This window comes from Embiotoca jacksoni, unplaced genomic scaffold (genome assembly GCF_022577435.1).
Source record: "Embiotoca jacksoni isolate LCO1_2020_lvr unplaced genomic scaffold, fEmbJac1.0.p SCAF_1, whole genome shotgun sequence".
Lineage (NCBI taxonomy): Eukaryota > Metazoa > Chordata > Actinopteri > Embiotocidae > Embiotoca > Embiotoca jacksoni.
This window is the reverse complement of record NW_027185229.1, coordinates 22344724-22363681: the sequence shown is the minus strand read 5'-3', so window position 1 is coordinate 22363681 and position 18958 is coordinate 22344724. Positions and strand designations below refer to the sequence as shown.

General features: G+C 40.2%; 1 protein-coding gene across 2 annotated transcripts; it reads left to right on the top strand.

Annotated features, from left to right (window-relative positions):
* Window positions 1-6765: 6765 nt before the first annotated feature.
* On the top strand, window positions 6766-17082 carry tfap2c (transcription factor AP-2 gamma (activating enhancer binding protein 2 gamma)). Of its 2 annotated transcripts, XM_069147747.1 has the most exons (8): window positions 6766-7933; window positions 8579-9037; window positions 9500-9551; window positions 10741-10812; window positions 11405-11627; window positions 13043-13161; window positions 14604-14745; window positions 15492-17082. In XM_069147747.1, the coding sequence occupies exons 1-8, from the start codon at window positions 7886-7888 to the stop codon at window positions 15784-15786; spliced, it is 1410 nt and encodes a 469-aa protein (XP_069003848.1). In that variant the 5' UTR covers window positions 6766-7885; the 3' UTR covers window positions 15787-17082. The 2 variants fall into 2 exon arrangements, with proteins under 2 accessions (XP_069003848.1, XP_069003858.1); XM_069147757.1 differs by lacking the exon at window positions 10741-10812.
* The last annotated feature ends 1876 nt before the right edge of the window (window positions 17083-18958 follow it).

Genomic DNA, 18958 nt, shown 5'->3' with positions numbered 1-18958 from the left:
GTCTCTTGGCAGGAAGACCTAAACGCAACACGAAGTCCTCCATTTTTAATTTAGTTGCCATCTTTGGCGATTCGCACATGTTGTACTTTCACAAACTCCTACCGAATTTTTCGGACCGACTTGAAATTTTGTCAGTTCACTCTTGAACACCTTTGTGATTAAAAGTTGTTAAAAACTTTTTTTTTTTTTTTAATCGGTGTGCCCGTGGCGTGGCGGCCATTTTGAGCGTCTCGCCATGAAACTATAAATTTGCTGATAATCTAATGTACATGGACTGACGAAGGGCCCTTAAACTGCAGCCCTGGCACCTAGTTTCACCTGCACACACACACCAAACTCGTTGGACATGTGTATCACACTGAGATGTGCATGGAGTATATTGAAAAGCCTGTGCTTTTTTTGTCAAAGGACTTCGCCAGGGCGATGTGGCAAAGTTTGATATTTCGCTGTGACAAAGGAAGTTGATGGTTAAGGTCCAGGAATGCTCCAAATCTCACAAGACTTTGCACATAAGTAGTGAACCAACTTTCATGATGTTTTAAGTAAATTAAAGCTGCCAAAAAAGGAAATTTTGTGTTAACAAGAATAAAGAAAAATACTATAGCATGTTGTCCAAATTATAAAAAAATAAGTCATACTATAGAAGCTATAGTATGACTTATTTAAAAGTTTATAAAAGTATGACTTGTTGTCATATTTTGGACGACATGCTACAGTGTGACTTTTTTTTCATATTTTGGACGACATACTATAGTGTGACTTATTTGTCATATTTTGGACGACATGCTATAGTGTGACTTATTTGTCATATTTTGGACGACATGCTATAGTATGACTTTTTTGTCATATTTTGGACGACATGCTATAGTGTGACTTATTTGTCATATTTTGGACGACATGCTATAGTGTGACTTATTTGTCATATTTTGGACGACATGCTATAGTATGACTTATTTGTCATATTTTGGACGCCATACTATAGTATGACTTCTTTTCATATTTACAACGACATCCTATAGTATGACTTTAAAAAAAAAAAAAAATCTACGTATGCTCCGACCCACTGGCTCCCCAATGTGCATCATGCGAGGGCCGCATATCACTGCTCGCAGTTTTAATTTTGAGATTTTCTTCTTCAGACAACCAGCATGCTTAAAGGAGATTGAATTTGATTTTCTTCCTGTTCGGTAATTGGTTGTTTGTTTTTGCACGTAAGAAGAAAACGTCACAATAAATGTATATTTAAACACATCAGGGCTTTTTTTTGTAATTATTTCCTGACAATTGTGCAGATTATACTACAAGTAAAATGCACAACAAGTTGTTTTCATTTTGTGTCCTGTCTGTAGCGCAAACATTGGTTACACAACCAGGTGCAAGACAGAGCAATAGTTACCTGAGATGACAGCAGCAGCACCAACTCCCTGTTGTGCCCTTCAAGGGAAAATTCAAACTATAAAAAGCTCTCGGTACACAGCTTACGTGGAGTTGTAAAAATAAAATCTGTAGTGAGGTTCAGTGTTTTACGTGACTGGTAGACACAGCAGCCTATGTGTGTGTGTCTAATCTTATACACAGGGATTAAACAGCAGCTCCAGATCAGACAGGCCTGGTGAAAATATTCAGATCTATTAACCCGGGTAAAAGTTGGAATAGAGGACTATAGAAATATGTATTTACCTTAAAATATTTGACTTAGTGTTACTTCACAAGGAAATTAAACCGGCACTGTGCAGACAGATAGTGATAGATAGACTTTCAGAATAAAAGATTGTATTCACATTCGTCTGCTGATGATTAAAAGTTTTTCTCGGCTCACCTTTCAAATATGGCCTAAAATAATATTGCAATATTTTTAAACTGTATCGCAATACACGATATGTATTGCAATATTTTGAAATATTCTCTAAAACACTTCAAAAATGCTTAATTTAAGACTTTGATGCATTAAAATAACACCAGTATGATGATTTATTTTGATTTTATACACTTTATTCATCCCCGAGGGGAAATTTCTTCACTACAGCAGGGGGGCTCTCAGGGGGAGCTGCTGCAGCAGGCTGCCACTAGCGCGGCGCCAGGTAACCTGACCTGAGGTGCATGTTTTTGGATGATGGGAGGAAGCCGGAGAACCTGGACAGAACCCACGCAAGCACAGGGAGAACATGCAAACTCCGCACAGAAAGGCCCAGGACCGGATTCGAACCCGGAACCTTTTTGCTGTGAGGCGACAATGCTAACCACTGCACCACCGTGCCGCCCTCAATATGTTTATATTCGTTAGTGGTTTCTTAGTGGGTTCTTTAACAAAAAAACAAAAAAAATTACAAGAAAAAACACCACAACATGTACTACATATAAATGAACATTCTTGAGTAGCAAACTGCAACAGCATTATTTAAAAAAAATATATTCTTTGGCAGTGTTTATACTGTACAGTAGTTTAACTATATCCCCCTCATCAATGAATGATTGATTGATCCGCCCCTGCTCTGTGTGAAATGAAACTAAGGGCTTAACCAATCATATATATCAATCAATCAATATATATGTACAGTATATATATGACACTGTGCATCTGTATATATATAGTATAGTGTGTCATCCAAAAATTCTGCATGTGTGTGTTTGCCAAGAGGGTAGTCGTCTGGAGGATGTCTCCGAATCCCAACACAGGACTGGCAGTTTTGGACTGCAGGAATGTCCCCATGTTAGTGTTATTATTCAGAAACTATAATTATTATCATTCTGAACTTGAGCTAATTTTAAACAGTTATAAGCTTGTATGTTGTTTAATCTGTAAAGAGGCATTACATCCAGACAACTTTACCTTGATTTTACAGAACTCTCAAAAATAGCTTATCACGTCAACTAGTTACAGTGATTAAAAAAAAAAAAACACAATTTAAGTATTCTAACATTTTAGAATGTTAATTTTCTGCAAATTCTATCACATTTTAATGGCATGTAATTTCATATACCAAAATCATGTATTATTTGATTGCGGCCCTCCATCCAGTACAGTTTTGGCCCTTCATAGGAAATAATTTGGGAACATCTGCTGTAGTAGAATAAAAGAAGAACGTGGCATGTAATATAATTACTAACATACTCTGTATACTTGCCTACCTTTAAATAGAACTGAAGTACAGTACTTGAATAAACATTCTTAGGCCAGTATGAACATTTGACTCACTCTCACTCAACACGTCTCAAAGTTACTGTATATTGATTATATACAGTATGTCAGTGAAGCACAGACTACTGCAGCGTCTTTGTGGTAATGTAAGGATGCGGCCACGAGGTGGCAGCAGAGGTGCGTCGATCACAGCCGGTGACGTATTTCTTTTAATACACTCGCGCTGTGGTCGCAGTGTAAAAAAACAAAACAACAACAACAACCTACAAAGGGGAGTCTGCCTGCTTCTTATCACCTCATGTAAGTTGCATCATAAATAATCCAATTATTGTGGCTAAAAATGTAAATAAATAGTATCGTCTTTCCCTTATCCAGCTGCAGCCTTTGCTGTTATATGGTGATTTAAATCTTTGTGCGCACGTTTGGGTCACTGAATATGGGTTTACAACTGGGACTAATAAAGCTCTTTTTTTTATTGACCTTTTTGTCATTTATCTTAAAAACTTGTTGTCTTTGTGCAGAAGCGGAAATATAGACTTTTTTTTTCCCTCCCAAAACTTGCATTGACTTTAATCTTCGAAGAACGAGGATAAAACCTTCTCATCTGAATGGATGTCTCTATAAAGATTTACTACCAACCGCATGATGAAGCAACAGGGACTATTATTGAAAGTGTCTTTAAAGTGATTTAGCATTTCTGAACGTTTGCGCGTTTCAGACATAAATGTGGGCTATTTTTTTTTTAATTATTTTTTATAAATTGTAGGCTAATGACTTCTTTTCTTTTTTTTTACGTCCGTGTTTATCTTTCATTCATAAAGACCACAAATAGGAATCAAAATTAATGTAACTGTTAGATTAACAACTTTTTCAGGACAAAAACTGGTCTTTTGCAATCGCGCGCCTGATAGTTTTGTAGGCTTACATCTTATAATTAAATGAATCTGGTCTGCATTGTTTGATGAGGCTTTTGTTTTGTAGCAGGTGTCGGGCTACACATCAAAACGGTGTGAGATTTCTTTTTTTTTTTTTGAGGATAAGATATGTAAGCTTGATTCTCAACCACAGAGAAGAGACACTTTGATCTGTTCATTAGTTTAAGCTAAAGTTTTGGGGGAGATCAGATAACAGGAGTCATTTTAGGCCTTAAAAAGCTTCAGTGGCTTTTGAAAGCAGATTCTTTAGGTCAGCCTGGGGCGATGTGGCTTTACGGGTGGAATTACCTCATCTTGAATCCTCTCCCTTCCCCCCCCCCACCTTTTCTTATAAACTTTAGTATCTATGAAATTGTTAATTTTTTCCCCCCCCTGAACTATAGAAAACAATTATGAGATCAGTTCTAAATCAATCTCCTTTTAGGTTTAATCCTGTGAGTCATTCACATTCATTCATTGTGTAGAAACGTAAAATGTTTTTCATTCATTCGTGCGCTCCTATTTCTCACTTTAAAACATTTTAAGGCGCGTGTTGCTTCAGGCCTACAGGGAGTAAAATAAACGTGGGTTTAAATCAAGGGGCTTACATGAATTGTTTTTCAATTGTCCCATTCAGGTGTAGCCTGTTGCACCGGGATGGCGCATGCGCACATCGCAGCCATCAGGTGAAATCAGCAACGTAAACCTCGCATGGTTTCACTCACACGCTGCGTCTCAGTGGGATTGCTGCGACTGGAGCCTGCAGATGTCTGTACTGGAGAGGATAGACTGGAGGGTGAGCGCGTTTTCCCTCTTACAGCTGATTTATTTGAACCAAACCTGCATCGGGTTTATCGCTTTGTGCTGCTGAGCCCGTTTGTTTTATTACTTTCCGGCATAATCACCTGTTTGTAGTCGCGCAGCGCCGTGTGCGCTTTTGGGTAACCCGTGATTAATGTCAATAAGGCCAAGGCTTTATTATCTCGGAATATTCCAGTAATTTGCTTTGAGAGGTACTGCATCACAAACCAGTGGTGCTGTTTATGGTTGAAACTAAAAATAAGTTAGTCATCGACTTGTCTTGCCTCTCTTTTGTAGCCTTCAATTAAAACGTTTTTTTTTTTTTTATTGTATTTCTTTAAAATCATTTAAAAAAAAATAAAAAAAATATGAGAGAATGACTATCCCCTGATTAACGCAAACAAACTCGAATTTAACGTTATATGTGTTTTTTTTGTTTTTTTTTTTAAGTAGGATATGTATATGACCTGATTGTTCTTGGGGCTATGTACCTATTAGGTTTTTTTTTTTTTTTTTTTTTTCTTTAAAAGAAATTTTAAATTCAGATCGTAAATCATCCACGGATGTATATGAACATATTTCTTTTTATTTCAGAATGGGCAGTCCAAACTGACATGGCAGATACTCGCTCATTGCCTAAGTGTGACATTTTTTTTTTTTAAATTTGCCTCGGCAGGGATCCATTTCAACTTTTACACCTGATCTCAGCCGAGTCGTTTTGTCGCTGCAGCCACCTGACATTTAATGTGGCAACGCTGAGCATCACAACGTTACCGTCCGGCCAAGCGTGACTAACTTTCCTTGGGCCTGTTCAGAGCAACATTTAATCAGCGCGCATCGCACTGCTGCTCCGCATCACAAGCCGAAGGACCAACACGCACGAGAAAAGATAATCCTCGGTCGCCACGTCCTGTTGTTCCCAAAGCAGCCAATCAGTGGACGGACGCCACGGGCTGTTTATCCGAAAGGGACAAAAGTCTGTCCATTTTAAGCTCACAAATTAAAGTCTGACATTGATGTGTATTCTTGTCAGATGATAGCCTGCAAAACCGAGTGACAGAAACGAGAAAAACAATATTAAAAGCTTAATAGTTGTAATCATTGTTTTGTGGAGGAAGATGGTTTTATAAAGCTAAATTAAATTAAAAAAAAAAAAAATACACCATACAAAAAAAAAAAAAAAGTAAGCACGTAAATTAAATAGGTACATTTATCAACCATAAAAGGTAGGTCCAAAGAAAAAGAAGAAAAGAAAACAGAAAAAAACAAAACAAAACACCGTTTGTCCTCTTTTGGGATTTGTTGAGCACCAACGTTTCAAAGCAATCTGGTCTCGTTTTGGACATTGCAAAGATCCACCTAAATGTAAATGAAGTTGAGAAAGAGCTGTTTGTTGAGGGCCTTTGAGGTTCAGATGTTTTTTGACGGAATGATGCTGCAGAGCCCTCGGGCTTATTGCGGTTTGAAACGAGCGCGTAACCGCCACTATGAAACACGTCACGGGCCTATTTGAATAGACCTACCTATTATTCTGTTTACCCATTCGAAGAGGAGACATGCATTGTCTTGATAAAAAAAAAAAATCCAAAAACAACAACAACAGATTTTCAGATTTAAAAAAAACCTTTTAGAGTCAGTAAATAGGAAGTCCTCAAGAGGTAATGGGAACATAAGAGTGAGTATAGGCCTATAGCCCACACATAAAGGCTATATATTATATAGGCTAAAATTATCCTTCTACATGCTGTCATGTAACACAAATATTTATTAGATAACAATGATAGGCTAATATTAATAATGAGTAACTGTAAAATGCTCATTAGTAGCCCATAGTCTGTATTTAACATTACTAATAGCCAAATAATAATAATAAAAAATAGCTTACTAGTTGTTTTTTTTAATCTACTTATTTATCTTTAATGATAAAGCTGTGTGTTTCTCTTTTAATTTGGTTAATTGGTGAAAAATTACACCTTCAAAATCCCAGGACTGCTCAAACCGAGCCACGTGATTGGCCAAGAGGCTTCAACCTGACGGTCAAACCAGAAACCCTCACCAAGAGTAACCCATAGCAACCAATCACTGCAACACTATTAATCGCGTCGTGTTGGTTCTGACACAAACTGCATCAAACTAGCGAGGAATTATTGGCGACGTAAACAATACATTTCTTAATTATTATTATTATTTTTTTAAACATGGGCTTCAAGCTCAGCATGCAGTCAACATAAACTGGTGGAATAAATTCACAACGACAACCATCGATCTCCGTTTTTAATCCGGAAACAGAACCAACGAGTGTCCTACAAAAATCAAAGACCCTGTGGTTAAAACTACCGAGGAGATTAAAAAAAAAAAAAAAAAAAAAAACAAACACGGTGAAACAAATTAGAGGGTGGCGAGAGGCTTCACTCACTGAAACACACGGAAAGTGAGTTATGGTAAAGTTTATGAGTCTGTGCAAACAAAGACGGACCGAATTCTGATTGGACCGCCGTCCCGCCAATCAGCAATATTTTCATCTTCCCCTTTCGCTGACATCATCGGGAAGGGTGACGCCCACTCAAGACCGGCTGTGCCGATATATCAGTACGGCGCTCACGTTTTTTTTGTTTTTTTTTGCACCAATAAGACTGAACATCGCCGTTTTGTCCATAAGAGGGAGTCAAGTTTCTTATGCACCGGTTTCGCCCACTTTCACAGCACAACTACAGAGCTCATTGACCGGAGAAGGGAGGAATATTGCTCGACAAACATTTATTTTCTCTCATAGTGGCTGTTGGAAACTCATATCTGCGGTCGGATAGTCAGCCGTCGGTCAGTTTGCTCTTCAGCCTTCAGCCACAACTTCGCCTCTTCGCTGCAGCTGAAGAACAAGCGGGTTCATGAGCACCAGGAAGATCTTCATTTTTTCATACCTGGATTAACTTGCAGGCGACGATATATATATATATATATATATATATTTTTTTTTTAATTTTCTTTTTCTTATTTATTTTTTTTGCAAAAGATAAACTTTTTCTCGGTCACAATGTTGTGGAAATTAGCCGACAACGTGAAATATGAGGATGACTGTGAGGTGAGTTTCGATAAAGTGGGAACAGAGTGGCATCGAAGGAAAGTTTCCTATTTAACGACAATCATTTCTATGGGTTGCTTTTTAAAAATTTTTTTTTTATCCTAGAAGTCTAATAATACTAAAGATAAGGGAACATAATATTAAACTCTTGAAACGGTCAGGAATACTGAGGGACATCAGGAGACAAAAAAGTCACATTTGAAAAAAAAAAAAGGAAAGTTTAGTCGGACGTGTAGCATTCAACTGTAGAAAAAAAAAGGACGCAATTTTCAGAAAATCACAATTTTCTGTCATGATCTCTAAAATAATGGCAATTGTAATAATAACAATAATAATATCAATACAAAATGATTATATAGCCTACGAAAAACGCTTTTCCCCCCAAAATATGATCACTTAGACCCACTGTTGGTATTTGAGTCTTGTAAAAGAACGAGAACGTTTAATGATTAAAAAAAAAAAAAAAAAAAAAAAAAAAAAGAAGTATACAAGTGGCTAAATAATAATCCTAAATCAAGTCTAAATTTGCTGTGGACGTTTTGCCAGTGACTACTTGACACGTAATCCCCTCGAGTGACAAATGTCACTGTCACATGCCATCTTGTTGGCATCTCTCTCAGCTGCCTTGTCTCCTCCGTCCCTCAGGAAAGGCACGATGGCAACAGCAATGGGAACCCCCGGCTGCCTCACCTGCCCGCAGTCAGCCAGCACCTCTACAGCCCGTCTCCGTCCCTCTCACACACGGCCAGTTCGGACTTCCAGCCCCCGTACTTCCCGCCTCCCTACCAGCCCATCTCCTACCCGCAGTCCAGTGACCCGTACTCTCACCTCGGCGACCCTTTCAACATCAACTCCCTGCACCAGTCGCCCTCATCGAACCAACAGCAACCGTGGCCCGGCCGGCAGGGCCAGGAGGGACTCGGAGGCCACGGGAGGAGCGGACTGGCGAGTCAGATCCTGGGCCTGGAGGGAGGCTCGTCCGGGGTGAGGAGGGAAGGGTTCCGCCGGCCGGAGCTGTTGCCCCCACACGCTCACAGCCTGGAGTCGTCTGTTATCGGTGATATGGGGATGCACGACATGGGGCACGGACTGGAGGATGTTCAAGTAAGTGGATTGATTTCATAACATTACTTAAAATTGCACTTAAAAGACTCGGGCTTGTGTGCATGCATGCATGTGTTTAAACATATTCAAGGACTAATATTTTCAGGAGCCAAACACAATTAAAAAAACAACAACAACAACAACAACAACATAGAATCATGCAATATAGTTCAGTTGTATTTTATACAATATTTTTTTCATACAGATTAAAAATGACTAAAGGTCAATAGGTCACTGAGCACTCATTAACATATACATTTCTGAACTGTATATATCTATCATATATTATGTTAATGTTTATTTTACATAAAAAGGCAAAAAGAGAGTAAGACTTGTAAAGGGATGTTGAAGATTATGTGCTACATCATGCATAAATTAATTTGTTTGCTATGTCTATCATTTTTTTTTTAAAACCATACATCTGGGTGCTTATTGCTGCTACTTTTCTTCTTTTTTTATCAGCATGTAGATGACCACAGTATTATTATGGCAGATCAGACAGTCATCAAAAAAGGTAAGACTTTTGACTAACTTAACTGTTCAAGATAAAAAACAAAAAAACAAAATAAAAACCAACAACGGTTCTGGGGTACATGTGCCTTTTGTGCAACCAAAGATGCAGTAATTACTGACAGGCTGGAAATTCACTGCAAGGACTGTATTTTTTTTAATTTTTTTTTCCGCTCTCCACATAGTTGGAAATGTCATACTTCTATAGTGGCATGTCAGGGCACTCGGTGTGAGAGTGCAGCAAAGGCGGAGTCTTCTGTTTGCACTCACTGCATACAACGATAATCCTCACAGCCATGAGATGCACTTATCTAAGCTTGGTGTGATCCTTGGCCCATTCTGTTGGTGAAGGTGCTTGAATGGATGCCCAGTGGGAAAAAAACTGATCCCTTTTCAAATTTGACAGGCTATAGCTGACATGACATGAAAATTGAGCAATCTCACAACCTCTGTGTTTGACTGTGAGAGGAGAGGAACCCTCTGGATCATCTTTAGGCTGGTTAAGCTGGCAATTGGAGCTCTTTTCTGTTCAAGTTAACAGGAAATGATGAGTTGATCTTGAAGCTGTGTTTTGGCTCTGCAGAACCAGCTTTCGGTGGGGCGTGGCATTAGGCTTGCATGAGAAGGACAGTTTAGTAATTTGTTGAGACATGAACTGTTATGAGGGAGAAACTTATTCATGCTGTCTTGTCATCTGCGAGAGCTCCAGTAAACTGACTTAAAGTGAAAGATTAGCCTTACCGTCGTTATGAGCTAGATAGATAAAATGTATAAACATGATATAAAATTGAAAAAAAAAAAAAAAAAAAAAAAAGCCTTTAAGCATTAGTTTCTCATAGACATGCCTGTTAAACATCAGAGATCACCATCTTGACCGTAAAGATGTGGTTAATTTGATGACCTTACTGTGATGTTTTACCGTGAATACAGTGTTGTTTTCTTTTGAAAGCGTTTGAAGTGCGACAGCATTACGATGCATAATTACAAGCAGAAAGCCATTGGCACAGCGCAATAAACCAACCGGTCGGCATTTGTTACGGGAATCTGTGATGGCTTATTATATTGTTCCCATGCTCAGGGGCACGCTATGGGCAATCTAGGTTTTCCACTTGTAAACAATGGCATGTCATTCCCAGCCATGTGCCCCAGAGGAGAATTAAAGTATGCATGTGATTCTGTGATTTCTGTCTCAGTATTAGGACTACGAGGTGGCAGGAACCTTGATCGCTTACAGAGGACTTATTATCAGGGGGGCATTCTTTCGGGTGAGGATGAAGATAGCTGTTCTGTATTGTAGTGTGCTGTACTGTTTTGTTTGTCTGATGACTGTCAGTGATTTTGTGCCGGTTTAAAAATCATAAATCTGTGAAGTAAATTTGACCCAATCTTTGTTATATCTCAAAAAAAAGAGAAGAAAAAGAAAACATCACACTGTCCAGATCACTCAAGAGTGCGAGACCAAATCATTTACAGTGCCGAGGTGCATCTTTGGCTCAGATGAGGGGTAGTCTATATGTGCGTGCCTGTTTGTGGATGGTGTTTGGCATGAGGGCACCGTAGCCGTTTAACCATCAGGCATCCAGTGTTTCGAAAACCCACACATCTCAAAAGGCTTCAGTAGTCCTTTCTTCCGTACAGCAGACACCGGTTTCCTCAGTCGTGCAGAGCTGCACACACGCACTCTTTCCCTGTTGCACAGAAAGGACAAGACGATTAGAGCTTATACACATATGCAGGAAAAAGTGCACAAATAAAAAAAATACGATATACCATTGCCCAATCACAATCTGTTTTTCTTTTCTTTTGCACTTCTTTTCTTTTTAGCTTATCCACATTTTTTTCCCCCTCAACCTCCAGGTCCTGTCACTCTACCCAAAGGCAACACGCTGGGTCTTCCCTTCCAGAAAGAGTCCCTGCTGGGCATGGTATCGAATCCCACAGAGGTGTTTTGCTCCGTACCAGGCCGTCTTTCCTTGCTGAGCTCCACATCCAAGTACAAGGTCACCGTGGCTGAAGTCCAGAGACGTTTGTCACCTCCAGAGTGCTTGAACGCGTCGCTCCTGGGAGGCGTTTTACGCAGGTCAGAGCTCAGACTCATTCAAAATGACAGCTGGGCAGGAATTAATGGGATTTGCCCTCTTCCCTGTGGTTTGGAAAGGTCTTTAGCATAACAAGGGAGTACAGTACTGCTGATTCACAAAAATTACAGGCAACTCGCGTAAACATATTTTATTACATTTTTATGAGTATCTCGGTTATCGCCAAGCCTTTGATAAGTTGATTGTCTCTTTAAACTGTAGAGTTGTAGCTCTTGTGATCTGTAGACTAAAGCTAAGCAGCCCATGGGAAAGGCCTGTTTAAAAGCACAGCTTGGCTCAGTTGCTCTGGCTCATCATTTTCTTTTTTTTTTTTTTTTTTTTTTTTTGTGTGCAAGGTTTGTGGCATTCTTTTGTGTGTTCTGCAATTTTAGTGCGGTGCCTTCTTTGGGGATAGGGAACATCAACACAGTTAGCACCAATCTAAAGACTGTGGGTGTGTTTGTCAGGGTTTGCAACGTACGTAGGTCTATCCGTGTTTGAGCAGTTGACCTTACGGCACATACGTCTGTGTAGCAGTCTGTTGAGGGACTGTGAGGTTACAGTATGAACTCAACACCCCTGATTGGAGCATTTTGTACTTGGGGTGCACGTTTGCCACTTCCCATGTGCATGTGTTAATGCTGACATGCACACATGCGCGCACGCGCGCGCACGCACACACACACACACACACACACACACACACACACACACACAATCTCTGTCATTTTTAAGTAGGTCATAGTGATAGAGGGGGATCATTAGTAGAGGGACAGTGTGTGTGTGGGGAGGGGGTGTGGGGGGGAGTGGGGTGTGGGGAGGTGTAGGGGGGCACTCACACACACACACACACACACTTCCCTAAAGATGCTCCGTCTCTCACCCGCCACGGAGAGGGAGAGCTTGCCTGCCGGTCATGCGGAAAACTGAATCGGCAAGTGGGGAGTTTTAAGAGCTTCTGCAAATGCATGTGATGCAGAGTGATCTCTCCGCCATGCTTTTTGAGTGTAGGCGTCAATTGTTTGTGTTTTTAGGTCAAGAGGGGCCGCTCGTGTGCGATTTTTTTTTTTGTTTGTTATCAGAAGTGTTGGATGAGACCTTCTGCCAGAGTGAGCGCAAGGCCTGGCAGGTTATTTCTACTGTATGTGCACAACAAAACAAATCTATTCTGTTTATTCCTCTTCATCTGTGTGTTAAATGTCCGTGGGGAGATTAAAAAAAAAATAAATTAAAAAAAATACATTGTAATGTGTGAGAAGAGTGGCAAATTCCATATGAACTCTTTTATGCTTCATTAAGAATTTTCCCAAAACTTCAAAAGCAGTGAAAAAAAGAAAAAAAAGAAAAGTTATCTTGCATAATATATGAATGACTTCCCGATTGTGGACTCAGTTTCTATTTTTGTGTTCTCCCGCAGAGCCAAGTCGAAAAATGGAGGTCGTTCTCTGAGAGAAAAGCTGGACAAAATTGGGCTCAACCTGCCGGCAGGAAGAAGGAAGGCAGCCAACGTCACTCTGCTTACCTCGCTAGTAGAAGGTAAGACATGTCAGTCAGTGGCGCACAGCACCCGCTCGGGTATAATTGCTGTTTGCACTGACTGGAATGTCGCTCTAATAGTTTGAGAATGTGGGAATGTCAGACTTATTGACATAGTATATGTGTGCATGTGTGTGTTAAGTCCAGTACATTATCTTAAGTCATTCTCCCAACCCCACTCATCGTGGAAACACTCGATGATAAAGATGTTTTTTGTTTTTTTTTTCTCTTCAAAAGACGATCAGCTGCACATTAGTTGTCCTTTTGTTTCCATGGTTATTCTGTCCATTTAGCTCAAATCAGAGCAAGTAAACTCAGATTTAAAAACAATGTAGTTGTCCTCTGTCTTTTTTTTTTTTTTTCTTCAAGACTTGGTATAGTCATTTCCAACTTGGGTTTTTAATCTTTCGAGGCCAACAAGTGTCCGCGTAACACTAAAAGGGAAATCGAATAACTCGCACAACATTTCACCATTGTTTCTATACTGTGTCTTATCTTGTATTACTCACAACTTAAGTATAACAAGATGTATTTAGAGGGGACTTGAACTAAACATTTACAGAGAAATTGTTCCTTTAAATCTGTGCATCCTGTAAAATAGCCAGAGAGGTTGACGCACCTAATTACAGGGATCCCGATTCGCTTTTCCCGTCAGTGCTGTAGGTAAAATGACAGCATCACACCATCACCCTCACACACCAAAAGTCATACCTTCGCCAGACAGCGATGCTTCACTGTGATCACGGTATCACTTTAATCACATCTACTTTTTTTTTTCCCCCCATCTCTTGCTCCCTACACGCCTATTTTTTTATAAATGGGCTGATGATTCTGTGCAGGAGAATGACTGGAGGCTTGTGTTATTTAGAGACCTTCAAAGCTGAATTAAGCCTTGTTATCTCGTGTTCGGCTCGCCAGGAGGGCCGGCTGACCTTAAAGCTTGTGCTTCTGCATAGCGGCCTGCTTCCTGAAGTGATGTGCGTGTCTATCAATAAGCGGTGCTGTTGGTGCCGTGGGCACCCTCTGCTAGCATTTATCCACATAAGCCCATTATGACCATGCAAGTCAAGCCACCCTCAAGATCGAAATATATTCATCTCACTAGTACCCTCCACCCCCCCAAGCTAGAAGACTGAGTACAGCTGATTATTCTGGAGTTCAACTGCTTCACTCCATGTGCCTTGATGCTTATGTATATCAGGACCAAAACAGGGACGCTCGTGTAATGCTGTAAACTGCTCGGTGTACAATTTCACCTTTGCCCAATGTATTAATACGTGCGCTGTCAATCTCTGTGTAAATAATAATAACCTTTATTTAATCAAGAATCACCGGTTTGAGATCAAGTGCCAACGTCTGTGTGGTCTTGGATGTACAGGTGAATGGAGTGTATCTTGTTTTTTTTTTCTTGAACAACATTTGATTTCCTCCTTTTCTCTCAGGTGAAGCTGTTCATTTAGCAAGAGACTTTGGTTACGTGTGTGAGACGGAGTTCCCTGCAAAGGCAATTGCTGAATACCTGGGCCGGCCGCATGTGGAGCGCAACGAGGTTAACTCGCGCAAGAACATGCTCCTTGCAGCCAAGTAAGTCTTTGCCCCTTCGTTGCATATATTTCTTTTCCTCTTGCAAAGCTGACATGTCTGATTGGTGGTTCTCTGGACGTCTGCATGGAAAAAAAAAGAAAGTTGACAGAATTTCTGATGTGCTATTATTTTTGAAGGATGTACATTTCCCATAATGCGGTATGACTGGAACAACCAAAACTGAGGTCATCACATCAGTAGTTGGGTCTTATTCGAGTGTCGGTAAACAGGGTTTGGGATTAGACAAATCTGCCCTTTTGATTTCATATTTCATACAGCTCAGTTTAGATTGTTGAAATCGCTTATTCAAACTTGTTTTAAAAGCATATATGCCTGTATATGCGATGATTACGCTTTTTGTTTTATTGAATTTTTAGCTGTAGTTTCACATTTGTTGCCTTTTTTTTGTTGATTTCATGTGTTTAATGGTGCATGAAGGCATTTTGTATCATCACTTTTTTTCTTGAGAGTGGCTAAAAAAAATTGGTCACGACTTAATGACTAAGAAAAAAATGGTCCTGAGGCTTGACCTGTTGAGAACCTCTGATCTAGACCTTTTTCAGAAGTGTTTTTTGTAATATTCTTTGATTAGGGGAGTATTTTGCTTACTAACTTACCTGCAGTGATATCCATGGGATTTACCCTTGGGCCACAATGACTCCATGTGTGTGTGTATATATGTATATATATATATACACACACACATATATAGTGTATCTTTCCTCATTGTGGTTTTCTACCTTCAGGCAAATCTGCAAGGAGTTCACCGACCTGCTCACTCAGGACCGTTCACCTTTGGGAAACTCTCGACCTGCACCTATCATGGAGCCGGGAATCCAAGGCTGTCTGACTCACTTCAGCCTCATCACTCACGGCTTTGGCTCTCCGGCCATTTGTGCCGCCATGACCTCGCTTCAGAACTACCTGAACGAGGCGCTCAAACAAGTGGACAAGATGTACCTGAGCTCTGGAAGCGACACCCAGGGATCCTCAGACAGTGGGAGCAAATCTACCGACAAAATGGACAAGCACAGGAAATGAGAGCTCGAAGGAGAATGCCTGTGAACTTCACAACCCCCGACTCCCTTACTGTTTGTTGCCACCCTCGCCCGCCCCTTTTGGACTTTTTTTGAAATCAATATTTAGTATTGTCATTTTGAGAGCTGAATCTGGGCGTGAGTATGTGTGCGTGCTCACACTGTAAATTCATATTTTTTTTTTGAGAAGTTGAGGATTTTTAACCACTTGTCACATCTGGCTGCACATCAGTCAGTGTCGGCACCTATGGCGAAATGCTGTGGACTGGAAGCTCACTCTGTGAAAGAGTAATACACACCAAATCGTACTAACCACTATGCAGTTCCATACAGTTGCCCATGGGCTGATGCCACAACCATAGGACCTGCACTCTGTTGAAGAGGAAAAAAAACAAAGTGCATTGTGTTTTTTTTCTCTCTCCCCAGAGGACATCATTTCAAGATGAGTTGCTGTGGCTGTGAATTCCTCTCAGCTTCCCCCCTCCTGCTCTGTCTGGAGGCAAATCCACTGATTTCCTGTGTCTCAATGGACTTGCAAAGGACAATTTTTATATGTGAGAGAGAGCGAGAGAAGAAAATCCACTTCATTTTCTATATTTTTTGTGTGCTTGATTTGTACAACCACTTTAAAATGGCTCCAGTGTTATTGTGCTTTGTTCATGGGAGATAATTTGAATCTTGTGAAGGGCTTGGATGAGAAAAGACGATTATTGGTTTGTCAGTGTGTGCTCGGTCAGAAACCAGACTTTAAAGTTGCTGCAATAGAAGCGGACAGCGTTCACGTGGATTACAGAAGTCGCCATGCTTCCATTGTTACTTACTATCTTTTATACATGGCAGTGAGAATACAATATTTTTGTGACCAAGCTATTCATTGTTCTTAGTATTTAAAAAACAAAACAAAAAAAAACCCCAAGTTAAAATCAACCTGTCAACAAGCTCAGTCCTGCCAGAGTGTGTGCATGTTGTGAGAATGTGTGTAAATGTACATATTTCTTTCTTTTAAAAAATGTTTTTAATTAGACATTAAATTCCAAACATAGAATTTTATCCAGCGTCTTGTCCTGGATGTAAATATTTTCTAATTTATGTTGTAATTTAATGGGCTTTATGTAAATAATGGTATCATTCTGGTGTATGGTTGAACTTTTTATGATACGTGTTAAACTTTTATAAATGGGTTAGTTTTTTATCGAGTAGAGGTTAGGAAGTGGGCATGATATACTTTTCTTTTGAAAATGTTAAAAAAAAAAAATCTGTTAAAATTTCAGGAAAAATAAAAATAAAATGAAAGCCTCAAGCCTGAATGCAGTGAGTCAGTGATGTTGCCTAGGCCACTACACAAACATAACACATTATTTATTTTTTGTTTACAGATAGCACTGTTTTTCAGCAGTATTTCACAGATGATGGTTAAGTCATGTGTTGGAAGATTTTCCTATTAATAAACGGCAAAGAACCCCCCCCCCCCCCCTAGTAAACTAATGGGAACAGTAGCCATCATTAGCCGTTCTCACTTCACAAGATGTGTGGCTCAGTGAAGGCACAGACCTCAAAAGTGCATCATGTGATGGCCAAGGACGCGCAGCTGAGAGCAAACAAATGGGCTTGTTCATGTTTAAACATAGAAAAGCATTGATAAACACTGAATAGAGTCCATCACTTCAAATTCTAGAATATCCTATTATTTTTTTTTTTTTTTTTTTGCAGCTAACTGACATTTCCCGTCAACTGGAGCAGGTGTGCTCAACACATCAAACGTCAGTCTGCTTTTAGTTTCAAGGTGTATCTCGTGTGGAAATGCGGCACTGCAGGTTTCTCACTGCAGACGACGGTTCCTTTTGAAGACTGTCAGAAAAAGACGTGATGCAAAACCGTGGATGGGATTTCCGTGCTACAAAAGGTCACTTAATCATCACCCGCCCGGCCAGCCTTTGCTGATTCATGTGGTCGTGTCCGTTTGCGTTTCACGAGGTTATTACTAAGTGTCTGAGCCATCGCAACGCCAAAACCAGCGCCGGCTGAAAGGAGTTTGTGCTTTCGACGGTGGACACGTAGCCGAAATCTACAAGTATAACGGCTCCAACACCGTGGTCCGTGATACTGCCTCAAGATTTCTCTTCCCGCGTCAGACATGAGCCAAAAATCACACCGTGGAGGTCAGTGTGTGAAAGCTACATTTCACAAGCCCCGGGTTAGAAAGGCCTCAGCAGCAGCAGATACCTAGCAGTTAAACAAGTAGCAGCCTCTCCCCTCAGAACCTGTTTAACCAGACCTGTCAACTTCGTGGCTCGCTGCCCTCACAGCGGTTGACTCTAACTGCCTTCAGTTAATCGTGTTAGCTTGTACAACTTGGCCCCTGAGAGAGCAGAAAATGGGCGGGGAGGAGGAGGTGATGGGAGGAGAGGAGGAAGAGGTATGGCTGAAGGTTGGTGGAGGAAGTAAGAGGAGTCAACACCTCCCGTGTGTCTGAGGATTTGATTGGAGGTCGTTTATCTCATGTTGTCACTATCACGTTTAAGTTTTGTTTTTTTTGGCCGTTTGTATGTATACACAAACACGTCCCCTCTTTACTTCCTTCGTCTTCTTTCTCTCTGAGGAATTTTGCAAAGTCACAGTCGGTCAGTGGTGTCCAATCAAAAGCCTGATTTTTACATGCATATGTATGTGCACAACCTGCCACCAGAAAATGATCATGCATTCAATCAAACCGCAATACACCCGCCTAATGTGTCATTCCTTATTGTGTGATTTTTTTTCAAAACAGCCAACTGGTCAAATATTTTTCCTCCGAACTGTGAGACAGCGAGTGATTCACCTATGACACACCTAATACAGCTGGGAAACGGAGGCGAGCACAGACTCGTTGAGCCTACCTGCTACGCACACTTCTTTTAATGAAAAAAAAAAAAAAGAGAAACTCGTACTACTTTTAATAGACATTAGAGATTATATCTGACATGCTAATATAATTTTTTAGATCTCATTAAGATGCCTCGGGCTACTTGTCAACTCCAGATTCACTGAACTGTAGTTGTATTTCATGCCAGCTCTGACTGAATGACCTTTCAATGTAGGTCACGGCAAGTCACATGACAAAGCTGTCAGGGAAGAGGAAAAATGTGGCAAAAAGAAAAAAAACTTGATGTCATTTTCAATTTAAAAAAAAAAAAATC